This window comes from Elgaria multicarinata, chromosome 1 (genome assembly GCF_023053635.1).
Source record: "Elgaria multicarinata webbii isolate HBS135686 ecotype San Diego chromosome 1, rElgMul1.1.pri, whole genome shotgun sequence".
Classification (NCBI taxonomy): domain Eukaryota; kingdom Metazoa; phylum Chordata; class Lepidosauria; order Squamata; family Anguidae; genus Elgaria; species Elgaria multicarinata.
The window spans coordinates 65,991,010-66,013,917 of NC_086171.1; the positions used below are offsets into that span (position 1 = coordinate 65,991,010).

The 22,908-nt window shown below is 40.1% G+C and overlaps 1 protein-coding gene across 1 annotated transcript; it reads right to left on the bottom strand.

The window, feature by feature from the left end:
* Nucleotides 1-2,455: 2,455 nt before the first annotated feature.
* RALA (RAS like proto-oncogene A) lies at nt 2,456-22,843 on the bottom strand. The gene is made up of 5 exons (XM_063129541.1): nt 22,645-22,843; nt 13,250-13,402; nt 11,331-11,539; nt 6,324-6,498; nt 2,456-4,327 (listed from the first exon to the last, which is right to left on the bottom strand). Exons 2-5 carry the CDS (start codon nt 13,361-13,363, stop codon nt 4,205-4,207), a joined length of 621 nt encoding a protein of 206 aa, XP_062985611.1. The 5' UTR covers nt 13,364-13,402; nt 22,645-22,843; the 3' UTR covers nt 2,456-4,204.
* Nucleotides 22,844-22,908: the final 65 nt, after the last annotated feature.

A 22,908-nucleotide genomic window follows, 5' to 3' on the forward strand; every position in this document is an offset into this window, starting at 1 on the left:
CAACAAAGCAATAGTTCAGCAGCTCTTCAAGTCAATGAAGCACAAGTTCATTTCTTATTATCTCATTTCCAAAGCAGAATGATTGAATCCATAGTTGACATTTTACTAGGTTCACTAAATTGTTTTTAGATTTCCGATAGTTTTGCTCAGTGTCTGCATAAGGATCTAGGTGTTTATAACATGCCCTTTTACCTTAAAACCTACAAGCATCAAATCAGGATACCATGCTGTCATTTTATTTTTTTTAAAAAAACACATATACTTATAAGTAACCTATTAAGCTATAAAAGCCAAACAATTTTTTAAAGTGTGTATGTAAGCCATGGGACAGTATTCAGCAGGATGGTTATGCCCCCACCAATTCTTTTCCTCCCCTCTGATTCTGTTGTGCAAGCAGTATGTCCTGCCAACTGCATTGCGCAAGTGGGACCCACCACCTTCACAATGGAGATGCTAGTTTCTTATGTGAGCTCCACCAACCTGCCTCCCTCCATTTCCACTTGTTTTAAGTTGCTCAAGAAGCGCTAAAGCACAGTTGTGCAAGTGGTGCAGGCTACTTGCACAACGTAATTGGTAGGGCAGAGGAGAACTGGCGGGGGCAGAAGCACCCGAGTGATTCTGCCCATAGTTTATAATGAGAACAGATATCGTCACAGTGCTAGCATCTTTACCTGCTGGCTGGACACTAAGGAACATCTGCATTGTAACAGCCGCGACGTATTTCTGATTTTAAGTCCATTTATAATATGGCCCAAAGAGAGACTATACAAGAAAATTCCACTGTGGATGCTGTTTTCCTTTGAGCTGCTGAGACCAATACCTTATTAAGCTACCCTGTTTTAGAAGAAGCAGCTCGCCCTGCAACAGGGATGGAGATGTTGTTTGGGGAAACAACTCTCTACATATCTGGGCCCATGCAGTTCTTTGGATGCAAGGCAGACGTGTATCGCCTATGTTTTGGTAAAATGTTATCAAGTACGCTAGCAATTGCATGATGCTTACAAATTAGAATTCTTACATATTAGAGGTGTGATTTGGAAGTAGAATTTGGCTTACAGTAAAGTGATTCATCATAATTAAGACAAAATGGGTATTTGTATTCATCAACAAACATTTCTTCATTTTCAGTGACCACGTTTAAGACAAATCATGGAAGTTTCAAAAAGATGACATTGTGAAGCTGTATGAAAAAAGGGAGCTCTGGACAGAGACTATGACAGTGGGAGTAAGAACACAAAGTGTAGTAATGAAGTACTTTGAACGCACTCTATTCTGTCATTATTTTGTTCTTACCCAAACACTATTTTTTTCCTGTTTGGCAAGCTCTAGCAGTTTATGAGAGGATAGGATGGGACTTCCCAAACTGTTACCAAAACCAGAGTACCTGGGTTCAGAGGAAAATAAGCCACCAGTTTTTCCCCATCCCGCGTGTGCTGGTCATTTCCCCAATTACCCTCACTGTGGTGCAGGTTGCCATGTTGTCCTAACCCAATGAGGTTTGCGCTTGGGGTGGCTTTCAAATCACCCCCTAACCTGTACAGCAAGGCGTGGGAACCCAGGCAATAGGTTAGAGCTGCATTCTGTAAGCAAGCAGTTTAGGCATATTTATTTGCATCAGAAAAGGTAGTCCTTACCTGTAATATGTGCAAGGGCTCGTACTAACGTTCTACAGGCAGGGTTGGAGAAATGGCCTACTCAGCAAACAGGATTTGGGACAAAATTTTGACTAAATGGTTCCTCAGAAAAGTACATTGAGCATGACACACAAAGACATCCTTGGGGACGGGATGCTAAACACACTGCTAAAGAACAATGTTTGCAAAATCTTTTACTATGACCTTGAGCAATATAAGAGAAATTATGCAGCACTGAGCATGGGTAAAGAGTCTTGAGCAAGACCACAGGACATTGCCCTGCAGAGAGCTCATCTCTGCTGTCAAGGACATAATTCAGACCTCAATTAAAAACTGTATTCACCCAAGTAGTTGTAGCAAGGCCGGTAAGGAACTGATCTGGGTGTGTCTTTTTAAACCAAGGCTGCTAAATTCATTACTGAAAAATCAAAAGGAAATCAAAGTCAGTACATATTTGTAGTAATTTGTTGTTTGTTCTAGTCACCATGTTTGGATCGACTGTGTGGTTTTGACAAGAACTATGATGGGAAAAGAGTAAGCATCATAAGGGCATGAATCTGCAAGCCATGAGTTGTGCAAGGCACAAAGTGTTGCGATGCAACTTTATCAGATTGTACTGTTTGCATAGGTCACTTGCATTTAAAAGTGTTGGTAATCACACCTGCAACAGATTGAAGGTTTCTACTTGTAAAGTATGATGAATTCTAGAAGCATCACAAATTAGCAAATGCAATTGCTTTATGTACTGGGCAAGCTTAACAGAGCAATGGTAAATTTGCTCTGCTGGAATGTATGTTTTGCAATTAGCATTCCACAAAGTATTTAAAAAAATGAAAGTTTATTTATAGTCAATGGCTCAAATAGCAAATAAAAAGAATCTGATAAGGCATCAGCCTACGACAATTGTTTCTATGTGTCCATTGGCTTCATAACACCTTGGTTCCAATTACACAAACATCACAATGTTAGTGGTTAAACTCCCTGGTTAGACAGACTGAAAACAAATATACAATAAGATGAGGACCAACCAGCTCAGTCAGGCACATCAAGAACTAATTCTGCACATGGTAGCATCTACTGGAGAAATGTACATACAAAATGTATTTGATAATCAAATGTTCTACAGCCACATTACTAATGTCTACTTGTTAGCATGTTAAATACACATGTTGTCTATTTTGCTCAGACACATCTTGAACTGACAATTCATAAGTTTACACATGTATATAAAAAAGTATTTTTTGGAACTGATCTAACCTTTACACCCATACCCAAAAGGCTTAAAAGCCTCAAGGATAGTGGCTTGTTTTTAGCTCAATTCCACATACTAACATTGTGCTAGTATTCTTTCAAATGCAGAAGAAGACAATACATTTGTAGTGTATTGATGGATTTTGGAAGCACACTGTCTAGTCTGTCTATACTGCAGAGCAGGGTGGGCTGGTTAATTGATATTAAACCAGAAAATGCTGGAATGCTGTCCCATTAGGTAATGCACAGTTCATGTCCCCAAAGGCTTAACATGAGGAACACAAGAAAAACTGACAACTTCTCAGTATTTTCCAAAAATCCCTAAGAGAAAGATCACATTTGTGCTACTGAAGTCCACACTGTGCTCCAAGCCTAGGAAAATAACCTCCCCAAATACATTAAGTATTTGACAGAGGTCAATGTCAAGTCTCTATGCATTAAGAAGTGACCACTTCAGACTGAAATGTGCTGTATCCTTTTCACGTTTATATTTAATCTTAGTTGTACATATACATGTCGGCCCTTTCACTTAAAGCAATCTTCATTGAATCAAGGTAACAGTATGCTCTGGATTATTCAAGACCCAGAGTATGGCACACTTTTCTGATCAGACATACTGCTAGCACACAGCTAGTTAGCAAAATTGCTCACAAAAACTGCACTCCACACTACCAGATATAATTTCACAATGATGCACACCTCAATGCATCAGAATGAAGATATACCCTTAACTACTTTAACTTTTTCAACGTTTAAATTAAGGCATATTCAAATATTCTCGAGTTTATACTGTCTAAGCTAATTCCTTGTGTAAATGACACCCAATAGAAGCAGAGAACAGAGCCAGTTACTCTTCTCTAATTTGCATAATCTTATAACAGCAAAAAAGCTTATATACTACCTTCGCTTAGTTTTGACCACCGCTGTAGTTTTCAAGGCAGTAGAAGACAAAATGAAGATTTGGTGATATAAAAAGTGTATGGAGAAACATAGAAAGTAATGCTTTAGGAGAAACATAGAAAGTAATGCTTTTTGTTTAGAGTTCAAGAAAGACTGCCCATGAAAAAACCCTCTACATTCAGAAGAACCGTGGTGAGAGGAGGCAAGTTATGAAATGGGTTGAATTCTGCTTCTCTTGAAGCCACATTACACCTTTTCAGTGAACTACTTCAGTGCTGTACCAATTCATGCTTTAAGTGGTACATTACAATTCCCAAATTGTTAAGAGTAATTTCAGTCGTAGGAGCCTCCAAATGGCATGCTATAAGTTATGGATTTTATTAGTATGGTCAAGGTATGAAGAGAGTTTGGAACTTTGATTATAAAATGCAACATCTTTCTCTGATCCTCTTGGCTAGGCTTTTCCTTTTCTTTTTCCCATTTTTTTCTTTGCTGTCTTCCATCTTTCTTGCCCTGATTTCTCTCATTAAGTCAAAAAATACCTAGAAAGAACAAGACAAGTGTCAGGACATGTGCATGATATTACACAAACCCAAGTCTGTTTCCGAGTTTTTATTTAGTTATTATGCCAAAAGGGTCTCCTTCATTTCCCTTTCTACAGTGAATAGTAATTGTAGAAGCTTGAAACTATGTTCTTCTGTAACAGAGTTCCACAGAAGCCATAAGAAAAGCAAAAATATAAAACATTGTAGTAGCACTTGTTGATATGCTCCTTTCTGTGCAACTACAGGGGCCCAGAGGCATGAATTTGGTACACCTAAATCCATGCTAAAAAGAAGCCTTTCCCCACTTTCAGAATCAGAATGATTCTTGTCTAATAGCCATTACAGCCTTTATTCGCTTACTAAAATCATGAGATACTACCTGTGTTTCTTAACCTATTTCTGCAAGAACACCTGCGTCCCATTTTGGAAATCAAGTGCACCTTTTAAGAACTACTGTTAAAAATACAACCAGGCAAGCTAAACATAGTTTGGTAAAATTGTAATGCAGGTATGAAGCCATGAGTCAGAAATGCTATAGGCCAGAAACTAGCAAATCAATCTTGCATGCGGCTCAACTGCAGAAGAAAATATCATCTTGCTTAAATGCCAGCCTTCCCCAACCTGGTATCCTCCAGATGTGTTGGACTACAACTCCCACCATACTGGCTGGGAATGGTGGAGTTGTAGTCCAACACATCTAGAGAACACCACGTTGGGGAAGTCTGCACTAAGCCTTAACACATGACTCAAGACTACAGAACCAGTTTATCAAGTTAGGAGTCAAGAAAACATCTAGGAAACAGTTGGCCATCATAGACTAGTCAATAACAATTCAGTACTGCATGGTTTAAACAAGCCAAGCTACATTTGGTGACTCAATTTTTAGCATCTTGAGATTTTAAAAAGGACTTTCCTGTTATGCAGTCAGGTTTGTATGTAGGTCAGAAAGGAGAGGTTTGCATATTAAACCACTAAGCCCCTTAACTTTCTGCCAAACAGATTTTCTCCAAGGCAAAAGCTAGTACTTGCAACCACAAAAATAGAGGTTCTAAAAAAGATCTCCAGGGTTATTTGGGTTGTTTTAAACAAACATAGGAAGGTTTTGCCCTTTATACCAGATCATAAAAACATGAGCAAGTTCCACCACTATTTTACACCTTATTTGGAAGCCATTTTTAAAAGATAATTATGCTGGTATTCTTCAGCTAGGATGTACACTCAAATTCTTTAACAGAAGAATCAGAAGAAATCATTTTGAAATCTACAGATTTCTCACATATAGATCTGACCTATTTTTCTCATAAGTGTTCTAGGTCAGATCTCCTGTGATGCAGGAAATCAGAACCCAAACAATGGCCTTACAGGGGAAACAAATTTACCAGCAACTATTACTCACACCTGACATAGGTTCAGTTCAGGCACAACAGTGCTGCTCCAACAGTAGTTTGTTAAAGTAGGAACAAGTGATGAGCTAGACCACCTCTCCTCTTGCATATCAACTTAAGATGAGACTTTCTGGTTTGTTAAATCATAATTTTTGTTCCGGCTATTGGGCGGTATAGAAATGTAATAAATAAATAAATAAATAAATAAATTTCTTGTGTCTGAGCTATGTTTAAGCATACCCTACGATTGTTTGCAAACCATAACCAAACTATGCTTTGTCCACGTGGTTTGTAGATAGCACTTAAAGTTTCTCAGTTCAAACATCATGGAAGCTGCAATTGAACAAACCAAAAGTCCTCTCAAGTTGGGCATGCAAGACAGTGTACAAGCTCATTGCTCTCCCTCACTTCAAAAAACTACAGAGAAACTCACTAGTGAACCATTCAAACTTTCCCTGTTTAGTTACCCATTAGAGCACTCATCTTGAACAGAATGAATGATCCACAAAGAAGTCAGTGTGGAACTCATTCATAGTAAGACTTGGCAAAAGATGTCTGAAAAGCAGGAAGAGACATTTATCAACATGCATTTGGAAGACGGTTTTTACCTTGTCAACATTAGCTCGCGTTTTAGCAGATGTTTCCACATAGTTAACATTCCACTGATCAGCTCTGTTTTTTGCTTCTTCTACAGAAACTTGTCTTTTGTCTTCCAAATCTGATTTGTTACCAACTAACAAAAAAGGAACATTCTCATCTTCTTTTACCCTTAAAATCTGCTCTCTGGAGAGAGAAAAAAGCACATTTTAGAGCATGCAATTTAGTCTTCTGACAATAAGTATGTAAGATTGTAGTTTAAGCACAATACTGCTGAAACAAACATATGTTTTTGCTACTACATTGTGCTAATCATACAGAAAAGTTGCAGATTCCCTGGCCAAAGAAAGTATAAAATTACTTACACACACACACAGAGAGAGAGAGAGAGAGAGAGAGAGAGAGAGAGAGCGAGAGAGAGCGAACACAAGAATCTCGTAAACCAGTAAGGATGAAGGCATGGGTTGCAGATATGCTGGTCCAGCAATGGACCAGCATATTGAAAGAAGGAAATAAATGGACCGTCTGGTTGAAAGAAGGAAATAAATCTGTCTTCCAGTGCAATCCGATGTGTGGGTGGCTGGGGAACGCTGGGAACTGAAGGGCTTTTTTCTGTACGGCACCCTTATTGGATAGAAATTTGATGGCACAGAGAGTGGCATTTGAGAGACAGCAAGAAGACAGGACTGGGGGAATTTATAATGAAAACTAACATATGAGTTTATTGCAAATATTACAAGTACACAAGATGGTAATGAAAAGGAAACCAAATGCATGAATGAGCAGCCTGACATCAATCCAGAAAATGACAAAGCAGAGCTAGACAGGAAATATAAACACTTATGGCGATAATTAAGTGGGAGATTACAATGATCTGGTAGTAAAATGGGAATATTTTGAAGTGGTATTGAAGCAGATTTCTACTTTACCAAGTTAAACCTCAAGTTCACATTAATCCAAACTAACCATATAGTTAGCCCATGACCTTCTCACCAGTCGTGTCTACTACTCTACCAAAGGTTACAAGTGCCTGCTTAACAGACTCATATGGACCCCTACATACAGGTCCTCACATTAGCTTTCCAAGCTATATAGTCAACCAAGAACCCCTTGCTGCTCAGCAGGAAAAACTTTGTGAACTTCCAATTCCTATGTTCTTATCTGCAACTCTGTATTAACAGAAGCATTAACAGAAGCAATCAGAAGATGCCCAGGTATGTTGGCAGCTAATACTTGGTGTTTGCCCTTGAAAATTGATCTGCATTATAAGAACTGTATTACTCAGCAGGCAAAAGCTGCACAGTAAGTACAATCAATAAAAATGCAGTATTAAGTCGCTACATTTCAGGCTATGCAACAACCATGTTGATTTGGGGGACCTTATATGAACAAGAAAAATGTGCACCAAGTGGTAGGAATCTATGAAGTGTGGCCATAAAGATACACATTGGCTAAATGGGTTGCTGAGTGCCAGGCTTACTTACCTTTCCCCACTGGTTTTGCCCAATTCCCCACCCCCCTTCACCCTTTCTTATCTTACATTTTTTGGACTGTGACTCTATCTGTTGCCTCATATACCCCCTTACTTCAGGCCTCTGCTTCTTCCCCTCTATTCCTATTCGGTTCTATCCCATGTTTGTGGCCGTGTTAGTGAGCTATCTGCATAACTCCATTTCTTGGATTTCTCCTTAACTCACCAATGTAACTGGTGAATAGGCTGACATCAACTGTGTGAACATGCAAATAAGACAGAGGAGGCTGATTGGTCTATTAGCTGGCAATATCACAACTGCCATTCACTCTACACCAAGAGCTTGATTATATTAGGCGTTTTTATTACGCCAGTCCTTTTACAACTTCATTGGCTGCCAGTCCAGGTCCGGGCCCGATTCAAAGTGCTGGTATTGACATTTAAAGCCCTAAATGGTTTGGGGCCAAGTTATTTGAAGGAACGCCTCCTCCCATATGTACCTGCCCGGACCTTAAGATCATCTACAGGGGCCCTTCTCCGTGAACCCCTGCCAAAGGAAGTGAGGCAGGTGGCTGCTGTTTTTATCTGGTTGAGCTTTTATATTGTATTTTGTACTATGGTTTTATACTGTTTTATACTTCGAATGTTTTTAATTTTTGTGAACCGCCCAGAGAGCTCCGGCTATTGGGCGGTATAGAAATGTAATAAATAAATAAATAAATACTAGAAGGAGGGCTTTCTCCGCTGTGGCACCCCGGTTGTGGAATGAGCTCCCCAGAGAGGTCCGCCTGGCGCCTACACTGTACTGCTTTCGTCGCCAGCTGAAGACCTTTTTATTCTCTCAGTATTTTAACACTTAATTAAAGTGAACCGCCCAGAGAGCTTCGGCTATTGGGCAGTATAAAAATGTAATAAATAAATAAATAATTTTAACTTAAATTTAAATTTTACTGTTCTAACTCTGTATTTTAATCTTATATCAATTTTGTTGCATGGTTTTATCCTGGTTGTGCTTTTTATACTGTATTTTGTAATTGTGCTTTTAACATGTTGGTTGTTTTATTATGGTTTTAACTTTTGTGAACCGCCCAGAGAGCTTCGGCTATTGGGCAGTATAAAAATGTAATAAATAATAATAAAAAAAATTAAAAAAAAATTGAGGCACTCTTCTGGTCTCACTTGGCTATATGGAAGTTTTAATTGCAACAAATTTCCATCATCATGAGGTACCAAGTATTACGCCACAACTAAAAAAAAGGGAGTAGCAATCAATCTTCATAGTTTAGTACAAGATTATTTCAGAACTATGGGGTTACAAGTCAAAATATTCCCAGCAGGAATGAAGCAGGTTAACATTCAGGGCCCCTCATTACTTTACTTCAGGATTAATTCAACATCACGAACTTTACCAATTTTGGAACAAGGTGTCATTACACACCACCACATATGTAAAAGACACTTTCCACATTATTATAGACCAGCATAGTAAGTCTCAAGTTTAATCCCATTTTTAGGCTATTTACCAAAGGAAGCTTTAGCAAGTCAACAAAGAGAGAAACTGGGAATATGTAATAATAATGATGAAAGATAAAACACTGAACATACAAACAAACTACAAAGAAGAAAGTAAGAGAACAGGCGCATAACACTGAGTCTCCACAATTCTTTAGCTGGAAAAGTGCGTGAAGATATCATTTCCCAAGATCTTTCTTGCAATGGTTCACTCTCCACAATGGGATGCAGAAGCATGAAGTGAAGCAGAGGCAGAGCTATGAAGAGTATCCTCTGTTGCAAAGTCAAGTTGACTGAGCAAGCATAATGCTTCCTCTATCATACTGTAGATACTTCCAGCTTACTAGGATATGTCCACTGCTAAGACACACTGTCTTTCCTCAGTGCCAATAAGCTTGTGGTTGTGATGCTTTCAGTAAGCCTGATGTTAGATCTTAAATGGCTGTGATTTTCTCATCACATCCCAGAATTTCTCTTGGCAGACTGAGGAATCTGCTTTATAGGAGCTCTGTTCAAAACTCAGAATCTGAGAGCACAAAATAATATAGCTATTAGGTATTAAACTTCAGTATTATGGTCTATTTCAAAAATAGGGGAAAATAGATTTCAGAGTTATAACATCTGGATCAATTCTCCAGACTTTTCAAGCTCTTAATAAGCAGTTTCTTCTGCAATGTACTTCACCTTTGTCATTCAGGATACTCTTGTTTTATAGGCTGGGTTGCTGTGACAGCAACTTCTTTAACGTGACCAAAGATTCTTTAATTGAGAGATTAGCTCAGTTAGGTCTGCAATATTTTTTTTTACAGTTTACCTCGCCCTCCAAATGTGCTCAGTCATTACCCTTCTAAATTCATTTTTTTTATATATTGCACCTACAACTTGGTGGACTTGGCAGCCATGCTGAAGCTATGTTTCAGAACAGGTTGACTGCTTCCAATCCTAACTTCTTCCTGGACATTTTCAGATCTCTTGGATTTGCTATGACTTGTGATCTCAAACATCTGATATGGAGAAAAACCAATCAAACTTGCACTACTAATATTGCTCAGAAAGCTAATGATTGTGAGGTAAACCAAACGCAGAATTGCGGACATCAGCTCTCCATTGGTTTCCCCCCAGCTTCCTGATGGTACCTCCCCCATGACCCCAACTCAGTAAAATGGTAAGGTGGATAGGCAAACTCATGCACAGCTAACTGGAGCAGTACTGCAGTTGTTCCATATATCTGCAAGTCTGCCTTCTCCTCCCAATTCACTTTACCAGCTCAAATGGGAGAATTACTACCACAAAGCCAAGAGAATGAAAATAATAAGCTCATATTTTCCTTGGAGATCTTTACCTTTCCCCACCTGTGTCCCTTTTCTCGACAAACGGAATTACAAACAGGTCAACTACACTTATGTAGAAGGAAGACTTGCATTAGCAGTCCTGCATGTCAAACAAAGCTCAGGATTCCTGATGTACAATAACTGTAGCTTAAGACAGTGTGGTGGCTAGAGTATCTGATCAATAAATCCCAGATTCGAATACCACACTCATCCATGAAGCTCATTGGGAAAGCTTGGGCCAACTGCTGCCTCTCAAGCTAATGTTGTGAAGATAAAGTCAAATGGGGGCTCTCAAAAGGAAGGGCAGGGTATAACGCAATCTATACACATTAAATCAATAAGCATCTTTTCACTCATGCCAACCCATTAGTATGGCCAAGTGTCTGCTCTCAGAATAGTTGGTCCATCATGACAGTTGAAGTGCCAGGAGACCTTTGGCTTCTATAAGCAAGTCTTTTCACAAAACCCTCTTGCAGACAGCAATGTTACCTCTGTATTTCAAGGCAGAGGACCTTGTGCCAGACACAAAACAACTCAACAGAACAAGTGAATGGTTGCACTGTACTTGTGATGTGGGTTTCCCTAAGTTATCAGAAGTAGAATTTAAAAGGACAGAAAAGTGTTTTTAAAAACTTATAATCATTCAATACAGCAAAAAGATGTTCAAAAAGTCACCAAAAGGTTTCTCTCACACATCCTATTACCTAAAGTCAGCTGTAGCGGCGAAAGATTCAAGCTCTGTAATAGAAAATACGCAGAGAAAACCCTCTCCACTTCGAAAATAGTTGTCTCTAATAGCAGCATAATCCTCCTGTCCTGCTGTATCCAATATATCTATCTGGACTTCTTCCCCATCAAGGACCACCTTTTTTCTGTAGCTATCTGCTTTGGTAGGTTCATAGTCTTCCACAAACTGTTAAGAAATGAAATAGTCAGTCGCATTTTGAAATGTAAACTACTGTTAGTGATTACAATCATCACATTTCTTGATCAAATTCTACCAAGAGCTTTATAGTATTTTCAGGGATTCACATACATTATCTAGTTATAACTCTCCCTGTGAAACAGCTTTCCCCAAACTGGTCCCCTCCAGATGTTTTGGACTACAACTTCTATCAGTCCCAACAAATATGACTGATGGTTAGGATGATGGGATTGTAGGACAAAACATCTGCAAGCACCATGTTGGGGTAAGCTGTTGTAAGGTAGATCAGTACTATTTTCCTCTATACTGCAGAAGGGAGGACTGAGGCTGAGAGAGAGTGGCTGGCCCATGGCCACCTAGTGAGTTCATGGCAGAGGTAAGAACATCCTGATCAAGAGCTCACTCTCAGCTACTAAGCTACACCAGCCCTCACAAGTAATTTTGGGTTGGATCCAGGCTTAGTCACACTTCAATCTCATTGAGTTCAATGGGTCTACTCTAAGCATGCCTACATATGAATCCAGTTCACTATTTAGTAATATTATTGAGGTTTCTGATTCACAAAAGTTTTGATACTGGTAACAAACTTCTACTAGCAGAGATCAAAGTAGCTGTAAGGTTTACTGCATTTTTCATTTTCAGTATCAGAATGAAAAAAGAATGAAACTTCAACAAATAAAAGCCGATTTAACACTTTAAGTATTGGTTAATTAAGCAGTCCTAATTAACTGTTCCCAAGTCAACAGGAGAGAACTAAATATGCAGGTGACACCATGGAGCTTCATAATGGCTACAGAGTTAATATGGAAGCTTTCCTGAAATAAAAGAGGCCACACTATTATGAATTCATGCCAGTGTGAATAAGAATTAACAACAACGAAAATATATATCAAGTAATCTAGAACCTTTGGTGTGGTCCTACCCTATCTTCCAATTTTCTCTGTGTTGTAGGATTTTCTGTCTAGACCTGTCTTCCCCAACCTGGTGCTCTCCAGATGTGTTGAACTACAATTCCCAGCATCCCCCAGCCAGCATAGCAGGCAAGTGCTGGGAGCTGTAGTCCAATACAGCTGGAGGGCACCAGGTTGGGGAAGGCTGGTCTAACTGTGTTTGGCTATATGATTAAAATAGAATACAATTATGTATTCTATTTTGGCTGAACTAATTTTTATTACATTCTTAACGTCATTTACAAAAGTACAGGTACAAACATAATGTTTGATTTAAAACGTACTGACAAGCTTGGTCATTGAAAAACTATTGCTCATCATCATTGGTCTCTTGCAGCCCTTAAACAGATTTAGCAGCAGCAAGGACAAATTCGTCATTTTTTAAATTTAATTTTGCTCCCAACACAAGTGCCGTTTCCCCCTATACAGCATGGCAAGGCATTCTTTAGCACTGGGGCTTTCCATTTAGATCTAGCATCCACAAAACAAAAGACTTAACAGTAAAGCAAGTCCTCAAATACTATGGTGCAATATTGAAAATATTGCAAGAACTAAATTAGACTGCTCAGGTAAGCTGAAACAGTTACCAAATCATTCTTGGCTCATACCTGCACAGTTTCAGTTATTGTCATAGCTGAACATTACAGAACTGAACAAAAAAGTAATGGTTTGACTGCCTGTTCACATAAGGCTTGGGAACACTTTTTTTTTTTAAAAAAAGTGAAAATAATGAACTTAAAACTCTTACCTCATCGTACATGAACTGTAGAGTTAATGCAGATTTTCCTACACCCCCACTGCCCACCATGATGACTTTGTGCAGAGCCAAAGAATTTTGGCTTTTGGGCTTATTTGCTGCCATTTTTGGATTGCAGATATTTCAGACAAAGAAAGGAAGAACCTGGAAGAAGAAAGATTTCTTGCATTAATAAGGATTTTAAAGGATTTGTGGCAAGGTTCATTTCTGTTCCGTAACTGAAACAAGAGATCAGTCAGCATCAAGCAAACAGATGGTGTGCCACATTGCTTATATTAACTTCAAAGGCAATATATATATAAAGACGTTCCATGCATAGCACTATTCCTTTCTTGGGAGCTGTGAGTTTGAATGCATGCATGAAGGGAGCAATCCTAATAACAGTAATTTCCCAAAATAAGGAATATTACACACTGAAATTGGATATTAATTTAAATTACACATCTGCGCACATGTACACAAAGGACATGAAACATTAGGATTTTTTATGGAGCCATTGTGCACACACTGCAGATCATGCATTGCTATATAACAGTAGGAAAATTAGCATCAGAATACCAACAGATTAATTTTGAATGCATATAAATCTTATTTTACCACCAATGTTTACAGAAAGGGACATTTGGTTTGTATACCATCCTCTAACAGTGGACAGGCAGACTAGAAATGGATAGCATCAAATGGAGAAGCTGTGCATTAGTGTAACTCTATGAATATATGCTGTATTTGTGCAGAATTCAGGACAGTGCAGATGGAACATACAGAGCTTTGCATAAGTTATTTACAGGTGCAGAAAGGGCATGATGGATATTGGTACAGGAGAGGCAACGTAAGTGCAACTCAGGCCTGGTCCAAAGTAGCTCACCACCTGAAGCGAATGACCCGCTGCCCCTGGCACCGCTCCCCCTACCTATGATACTAGGATTCTAATTCAAACTGGGGGCCCTGCAGTTGTGGGGAGGGGGGGATAGGACACTGAACTCAAGGACAGAATTATGAAGTATTTGGTTTGATTCTACATTTCGTTTATAGAGCATAACTGAATTAAGGAGGGGGGAAAAACTCCTGTTCCTCCTTTAAAAAACCAATTTCAGTTAGAGACCACTCTTATCCTGTCTAGCTAACTTACTGGCAGTGGCCTGGGATGGCAATGGAGAGGCTGTAGGATCCTGGTCTTTCCCCACCCACCCACCTGTCCCCTTTGCACTTTCCTTGAGCTCTTCCAAGGTCACTGTTGTGATCTTGGGAAGAGCAACCACTGCAATGATTTTCCAAGGACCATAGAACTGCTCTGCTCAACACCTTCTATACACAAAAACATTTTCAATGCCAAGTGTAAACCTCAATCCATCCCCACCTCTAACATCAAACACAAGAGCTTTAATTTGCTTTTATTTATCCATAACTACACAAACCAGGAACAAGTAAATAACTTATGTGCAAAACCAAAGCCAGTGGGAGAAACACAATTATCTCGCCATTATTTTTAAAAAGATAAATAGCCATGGAGGAAGCTGGCAGAGTTTACTCCTACAGGACAAATGGGGTGGGCGGGCGGCAGACTGCAAAGAGAGAGACAACATTGAAAACCCTCCCCCAGTGTATTTTTAGTCCAGTCTGCCCACTTGCACAGATGCTTATTTTATTTTATTTTATTGAAAAAGGAAATTCAGAAGAGAACAGATCACAGATCAGCCATGCCTCATCTACTTTGGCCCCAAGACATATTAGCTCATTGGGACAGTAAAGCACATGCTTAACTAAAACATCCTATGTTTTAGTTCCATTTAAGAATTTATTGCAATTTCTATTGGATACAGTTTATTCCAACTTGATTAAGATTCAAGGTGATCTTAATGGTCCTTACCGGAATTAAGGGAATAGCTAGCCATTTAGTTCAACATTAGGACTTAAGTACACTTAAGTTTTTTGCAGGCTGATCACATCAATGTTCATTCTGTGTTCCACAGAGCTTATTTCCTGGTAACCATGTACAGGATTGCAGCCTTAACCATGCAAGTTATATACATAGAATACAGCATTTCCAAGAAAACTTAGTATTTGTGAGGATAGATTAGGTGTAGCAGAGGTAGATAACTGCTTATTGCAAGGCAAGGGTTATACAGCACAAAAGATTATTAATGCCATGTTTTTTTAGGCTTGGCTGCTTACATATGCTTCCTGCTCAAATGGAATTCTTGGCTCATAAGAAGCCTTTCAGTATGCACATATTGTTGTTAAATTACTGATAACAGATTGATAGTACTGAAGTTTCTCTGTGGACAGCAAAACATACACTACAGGCAGCTTAGTACTGGGACTGCTTTAAAGCTCTGAAGCCGAGAGAAGTTTCCCACTCCTACAACAGCAATAGAGAAAGCAATACAAAAATTAGCAGTAGGGATTAGAAGAACAAAGTATAATATTAAGTGGAAAGAGCAAAACTAAAGCTAACTGCTATTAACTGTGTAGTTTTGGTGCAAGTAAAGAATTTAATATTGGCCAAAAGATTTAAAACATCCTGAGCACCACAGCTTTAGTTTAAGGACAAGTTTCTAGCCCTTATGAATACAATGGTTCTAAAGTAAATATGCAATGCTGGTGAGATCTAACAAGTCAGAGGAGGCAGAGGAGGATTTCAAGTGGTCAGTGGGATAGAACCTTTGCTTTACAGTCCCTTAATCTGCCCCAGAAGAAAATGAACAGAAAATGAACTATTTGTGAACCGCCCAGAGAGCTTCGGCTATTGGGCGGTATAAAAATGTAATAAATAAATAAATGAATATGGAAAATGTGCAAGCAAATTTACTGAGTTCCATAGTGCAGGTCAGGTCACATAATTCAGCTTCACCTGATACAACTCTCTGGGTTTTTTTTATTTTAAGGGCAGAGTATGGCAAGACCTGTCTATTACCAGTCTCCAAAGCAAAAGCATAAATATATTTCTTCGCTTCAGAACAGTCTTTCTAGCCAGCAGTCCCACTGCATTCTTGGTAGATTTTAAAGTCAAATACGAATTTGGTGAGCTACATTCAGCCCTGGGGGTAAAAGTCAGGTGCCGGGCTGTATGGTGCTCTTCTATGGTTTCTCTCTTCACCTTTCCTATCCCTACACTCAAAGTTTTAATGCTTGCTAACCCACATGGACCTGGGGTTTGACCTGTACTTAATTTGCAACACAAAGGGCTAATGCTGCAGCAGCTACAAACATTTTAAAACAAACAAAACCTGAGAGATGTTAAAAGCTCTCTAAAACTTGTGAGCCACCTTGTATGCCTCATTAGGGTAGAAAGATCGGAAATAAATGTTTTAAAATAAAAATAAGTAATCTTTTCTAAACTGAAAACAGGCAATCTATAGTTATAAGTAACGCTGTGAAACAACTCCATGAGCAAACATTTAGATAAAAATAAAAAATAAAGCTTCTGTATGACTAAAAAAGGATAAGATCGCCATTTAGAAGATTAGCTTAAGCCCTACTTACTTTATGCAGGTGAATACCTTGGGATTAGCACACTGCCAAATCCAGATATGTTCAACAGTTTGTTAAAAACCTTGCATATGATCCAGAAAGAATCAAAGCTAAGGCTTTCTCAAAACATACAATGCTACTCTAGGAATCTTTCTGAAATCCAGACATTACCAAACCAGGTAACAGAAAGAACTATCATCAGCAATATAGTAATTAAAACCAATGCTCTACTCTTAGCAGCCTGCTCTGCAGTCTGAGGATTTAGAGACTTGTGGCAATTGTAAGAGCTAGACAAAGCACTCTACACAAGGCGACACTCATGAATCATGTAACAAGATCTGAAAAAGAGATCAGTTCAAAGGTGGGGAGAGAATACCATCACTAGAACTACCCCAATCAACAGTCGTTGGCGTGTTGGCCAAACTGGACACTCCGGGTTCTTTATTGTTATACAACCCAGAGTTAACTCTGTTGTTTTACCCACAAACAATCCAGAGTGTCTGGATTCAGATGACATACTCACAAACTACGATCGGGGTAACTGAAGGTTATTTACAGAAAGCAGAAGCACACATCTGGACAAATTTGCCGCCATAACATGCAAACTAGTCCATAGTTCTCCTGTGACTTGAATAGTTGAAACATGTTAATAGTTTGATAAACAGAAGTTACTTTTAAGGTTACCGGAATCACATTTTGAATGGAAGAAGCCTGCCCCTTCACAACCATCAGCTACAAACTACCCTGTGTTCTGAATTGGACATCCTTACACTTGCAGAAACATGGACATGCCCCACCTAGGCATGTTTAACATGACCGTTTCAAAGCCTTCACTTCTTTTCCATTTTTATTTTATTTGTGTATTTATATCCCATTTTCAACAAGACATCAGGCAACCTCACATTTTATTCAGCAGCCCAAATACATGTTGACTACAGTACATTCTAATGTGACACATGAGAGAGAGCTGTGCATTCACAAATGCTCAAAGCCTCACCAAGGAACTGCAACTCCTTGGCTCATACCCACCAGATGTCTCCATTACATGCTATGTGTTCATTGCAATAAACACTGCTTTATTCAAACTACAGTATAAGTGGCTATGAGGCAGCCTTCCCCAATCTGGTGCTCTTTAGAAGTGTTTGACTAAGACTCCCATCATCCCCAGCCAGCATGTTCATCTTTATCAGGTTAGCTTGTACTTCCTATTGCCATGATCAGAAAATAGAATTTTTCTTGCAGCCTAAAAATGCCTGACAAACTTTGATAATAGCAAATCATACTCTGCAAGTAGAATTACAATTAGATACCTGAGCATACAACTCTCCCTAATAACTTGAAAGTCATTTAAGTGCTGGAAGAGACAACAAACACAAATTTATACAAATTAAAGCACAATATTTTTTATTTTTTTCTTACAAACTGAACATTTACTGGAATATCACAGTATTACGTATTACATTTCTTAGACTTTGCCTGCACACCATCACAAGAAATCCAAGTTTAGAATACACACATGTAAGTGCTAAGAAGCTTAGAACAATTTGCTCATGTTGTTGCTAACAGGTACACACTGCAACACGTTTTATAGATGTATTTTTAGCTTTGAGATAAGTTTCATGAGAATATTTTGCTTCACACACCTCCAAGGCCCAGTATATGTTAATACATTGTAAATTAGATTAAGAAATGTTTTAATGTGCATTTATTTCCACCTGCAAAGGAATGTAGATCTCTAGGTAGTTATAGCAGAATGGAACTGATGTCCGATTCCCAGCTATTTAACAACAGCAACAAAGTACTCTGCTCCACCCTAAACTACACTGCTGAAAAAAGAAATGCTTGGGAGCGTGGAGTAACCAGTAATGGATTTTTGTCTAGAAGGATTGCGAGTCTATTCAGTTGTGGGCCCCAAAACAAATTCCTGGGCTTAGAATTCTTTAATTCTATGTATTTTGCAACTGGCTGTGGTTGGTGGATCTTGGGGGTTCTAGTAAAAGCAAAGTAGATCCTACAAGCCTGATGTCTGCCCACCCCAGTTTAAAATTCATTCTATCCAATTAAAAATCATTATAGTTGACAATAAATACAATTTAGTACATTTTTTCCAGGTACTAAAGGTCTTTTATGCTAGAAGTAGTTTATTGCCAGAGGGACACAAATAAGGTCCATTACAAATAGAATTAAATGTTAATCCTGAAGTAATGTCTTATTCCAGACTGGATTTTTGAAGTTAACCCTAATTCATTTGAATTCACGGAAAACAAATCAATTTCATACCGGTGACTCTTTTAGGAAGTTCTGTATAAGGAAGTTGGAGATGTGGTACAGAAATAAGACTCATGGACAGAACCTTGTTGATAAGGCCTTGACTATTTCAAATGACAGCATAACTATGAAGTCAGAATGTGGCCTTGAGCCAAGTGACTCTTGCTCTGACTGTGAAAGCTTTCTATAAAAGTAGTGACTTAGTAGCTATGAGGACAAGTGGGCCATTTAACAATTCATAATCTCAACACTTAGGCAGCAGTTGGCCTTCATCTAGATACCTATCCTTTCTCTAGCAAAAGAAGAGCTTCCCACACTCTTTGTTCAATGCTGCCTGCTCTCATCTTCTTTGCCACACCCCACACAGATGAACTTTGTCATACAAAAAAGGAGGGCCAGAGCACTACTTAGGTTCCTCAAGGAAAAAAACAACGGAAGCAAAAAACATTAAAGAAATTTAGTATTTCCTAATGCTTCCCTGGTGCCAACAAGAGACATCTAATTTCCACTGCTTAATCCAATCACACACATTGGCTGGGTTCACACAATCACAGAGACAAAATAAGACACAGTGGCTTGTTTTCCCTCTCTGTGCATGGTCGCGAACCATTAATTAGCAGATTGTTGTGACATCCAAACCCGGTAAGGGTGGGTTGCTGGGGTGGTTTACAAACCAATGGCTTGTCATTTAACACACGGCTGGAAGGAAAAATAATCCTCTGTACTTATTTTCCCTCTGTGATAGTGCAAATCTAGCAATCATCTCACATTAGGTGGACTCATACACACCCTCCCTCACACATTAAAATCACACAAGGGGGCCCTGGGTGCTACCCCACACATCCAACCATCATGAGAAGAAGCCTCACACAAAGCCATATGCATGTAGAGCGTCTCCATACATGGGGTGATCCAATCACCCTGAACCCTCCTTACATGGAGGAATTCTATTCAAATACAGTGGTATGTAAGTAGGGCTCCTTCTCACCATTGCCAGACCATTAGTGGGTGGGATAACCCATGCAACCCCCTCACGCAAACAGTTAACTTGAGGGAGTCTGTCTGAACTTCCTTATTGAGAACTCAGGTTATAAGGTACAAAAATGGGGAAAGGATCAGGACATTGGAAATATGAAAATATTGGATAAACTGGAGAAAAGTTTAAGCGGGGTATGTGGTCTTAAAATACTTCCTTACATCCTCCCCCATATAACTCAAAAAACAGGATTTGTTTTATAGTGAGCTCACTACAAAAATATTAAGGGGATGAACATTAATCTAGCATACTTCTCCAAGTTTCTTATTCAAAACAGTCTTGTTCTCGTGGTTGTCAAGACTAGGCAGGGTTAGAAGTTAAGCACACCATTCTACATGAAAAACTAGTGGTGCGGAAATGGTTAAGACTTCCATATAATGTAATGTAATATAATATAATATCATAGGTAGTACTGTAAACTCCCTAACCTGTGTCCTCCAGTTGATCTAACTACAACTTTCATCAGGAATGATGGGAGTTGTAGGCCGACATCACTTGGAGGGCCTCAGGTTCTCTACCCAAGCTTTAGAAGGTAAATAGCAAAGGATAGCCTCATATTTATCGAAGTGGCATGTTTTCTGACCAATGCTCTTGAGTATTTTGAAAGAAAGTACCAGTAATTTTTTTGGCCACTCAAGTACCTGCTGCTGGAGACTCCACAAGGAGTTTTGAATCATTTATTATTACAACACAACTAGATGTTGACAAAATTTATGGTTTTGCAAATATTTTCAAAGCAATTAAATATTAGATACAGAAAGTGGTATGTATTTTCCACTGTCCCAATTGTGCAAGTGAAAATTGTTTATGTCTTAACATTCAAACAAAAAGATCTCTCATTTCACTCACAATTAAAACACATCAGCAATTAAGCACCCCACTAACTCTGATTCATATAGTTTGTTTTTTCTCAACAAATCTTGTATCTAAGAGTTCTAGGAAGAATGAGCAATCCTTTTATAGTATGAATGAGCTGTTCAGGTATGTTCAAAGTAACTCAACTGTCTTAAGTTATATTGGCTATGTGCCAATATAGCTCCTTGTGATAAATGCTGAAAGCCTTTGCATATATAACTGAAGTCCAGTCTACAGATAGATGTTTCACATAGCAAATCCATAATACATAAACTGCTCAAAATAGCTTTCCCAAACTTAAACTGGCTCACTTCTATGAAGGGAAACAGATTTAAAGTTCCAAATTACATGTCTAAGGCCAAGAAGCACAACGTAAGAAATCCTTAAAAGCTCATAAACCTTGAAATTTTGATCCCAATCATCCTGTTCTTATGATGGCTTTGGCTTAAGTGAAACAGCCTAATACACACTGCAAACCTATACATATCTAACCTCAGATAAGTCCGACTGAATTCACCCAGGTAAATGGGTATAGCACTGCAGCCCAAGTAGAATAACAAAAATGGAGCTGTTCAGAAAGTTCTATTTCCCAAGAACTACAACATTTATTCACAGAAGAAGCCATCTAAATTGCTACCATCCCGACCCTAATAGCTAAGTACTCAATATGCAATAACATACTACTCTTAATTTGGGTAGCAATACAGTGGGGAAAGGACAAACAGGAAGTTTTCCCTGCAGACCCTCTGGACATCCATAGCTGAGTCTCAGCCAAAGACCTAGAACCTGTCTTTGCATTACTGAAATTTAATCCTAGAATATTAAGCAGTCAGATACATTAGATGGCTTTCAAAGGGATTAAACAAGTTAATAGAAGTTAGGCCTATAACCAAATATTAACCATTATAACTAAGCAGAACCTCCATATTCACAAGCAGTGTGCCTAAGACCAGATGAACGAAGCAGACAACAGCAAACGGCTCTCGCCTTCGCACCCTGGCTGTTAACTTCCCAGAAGCATCTGGCTAGGCGCTGCTAGAAATAGGACACTGACCTAGATGGGCCCTCGGTCTGATCCATCCGAGCTCCGTCTTTGTTCTTTGGAGCACCGTACGGAGTGCAGTCCGGCTGCCCCCCACTAGCGAAGGGCAACCACCAAGCCCATCAATCTAGTCTCAGGGACAGGAAGGGCTTCCGGCCGGGCCCCAGCACCTCTCCTCGCAGTTCAGCACTGCGGATAGACAGGACAGCTGGGGAGAAAGAAACGGGAGCGCAGACGGAGCATCCGAGCCCCCACAGCCCCCCCCCCCCCGCCTTTAACGCTGATAAGCCTCTATGCGCGGCGAGCAGAGCTGCCCCCTAATCCGCCCCCCCGGCCTGCTAGCCAGCCGCCCCCGCAGCGACGCCGGTCGCGCCCATACAGGGGCACGGCAGGAGGGAGTGTCACGGCGGCCCGTCCCAGAGACAGAGAGCAAGGGCAGGCGAGCGGGGAAAGGAGCGGCGGGGAGAGGGCGAGCGGAACAGCCACAGCCTTCCTCAAGCGCGGCGAAGGGCTCCTTTGGCCTCCTAGGGAACGAGGGAGAGACACACGCGCGCGCTCTAGCCGCACTGGCACTAGGCCCCCTTCCCCCGCCATAGCCGCCCTCCCTCAGGCACCGCGCACAAGCTCACCCGGTCACACCTCGCCCGGCTCTGGTAAGCTCGAGAGGCACCGCGGGCGGGCGAGAGGGTTGGAGGGGCGGGCGGCGGAGCTCACCTGTCGAGGAGGGGCCGAGCCCACTTAGGGTGAGGGGAGGGAGGAGGGGAGGAAGCGCCCGCACGCACCGGGAGTGGCTGGCAGGGAAGCGCACTCGGCCTGCGTCTGCTTCTCTCGGGCTCCGGGCCGGCGGGGGTAATGAGGCGGCGGCGGCGCCCCCTCAGTGGCTTGCTGGCAGACGCGCTCTCGTCAGCCACCCAGCTCCTCCTCCTCCTCCCAGAAGGAGAAAAGAAAAGAGGGCGAGGAAGGAGGGGGGAAGGGGGT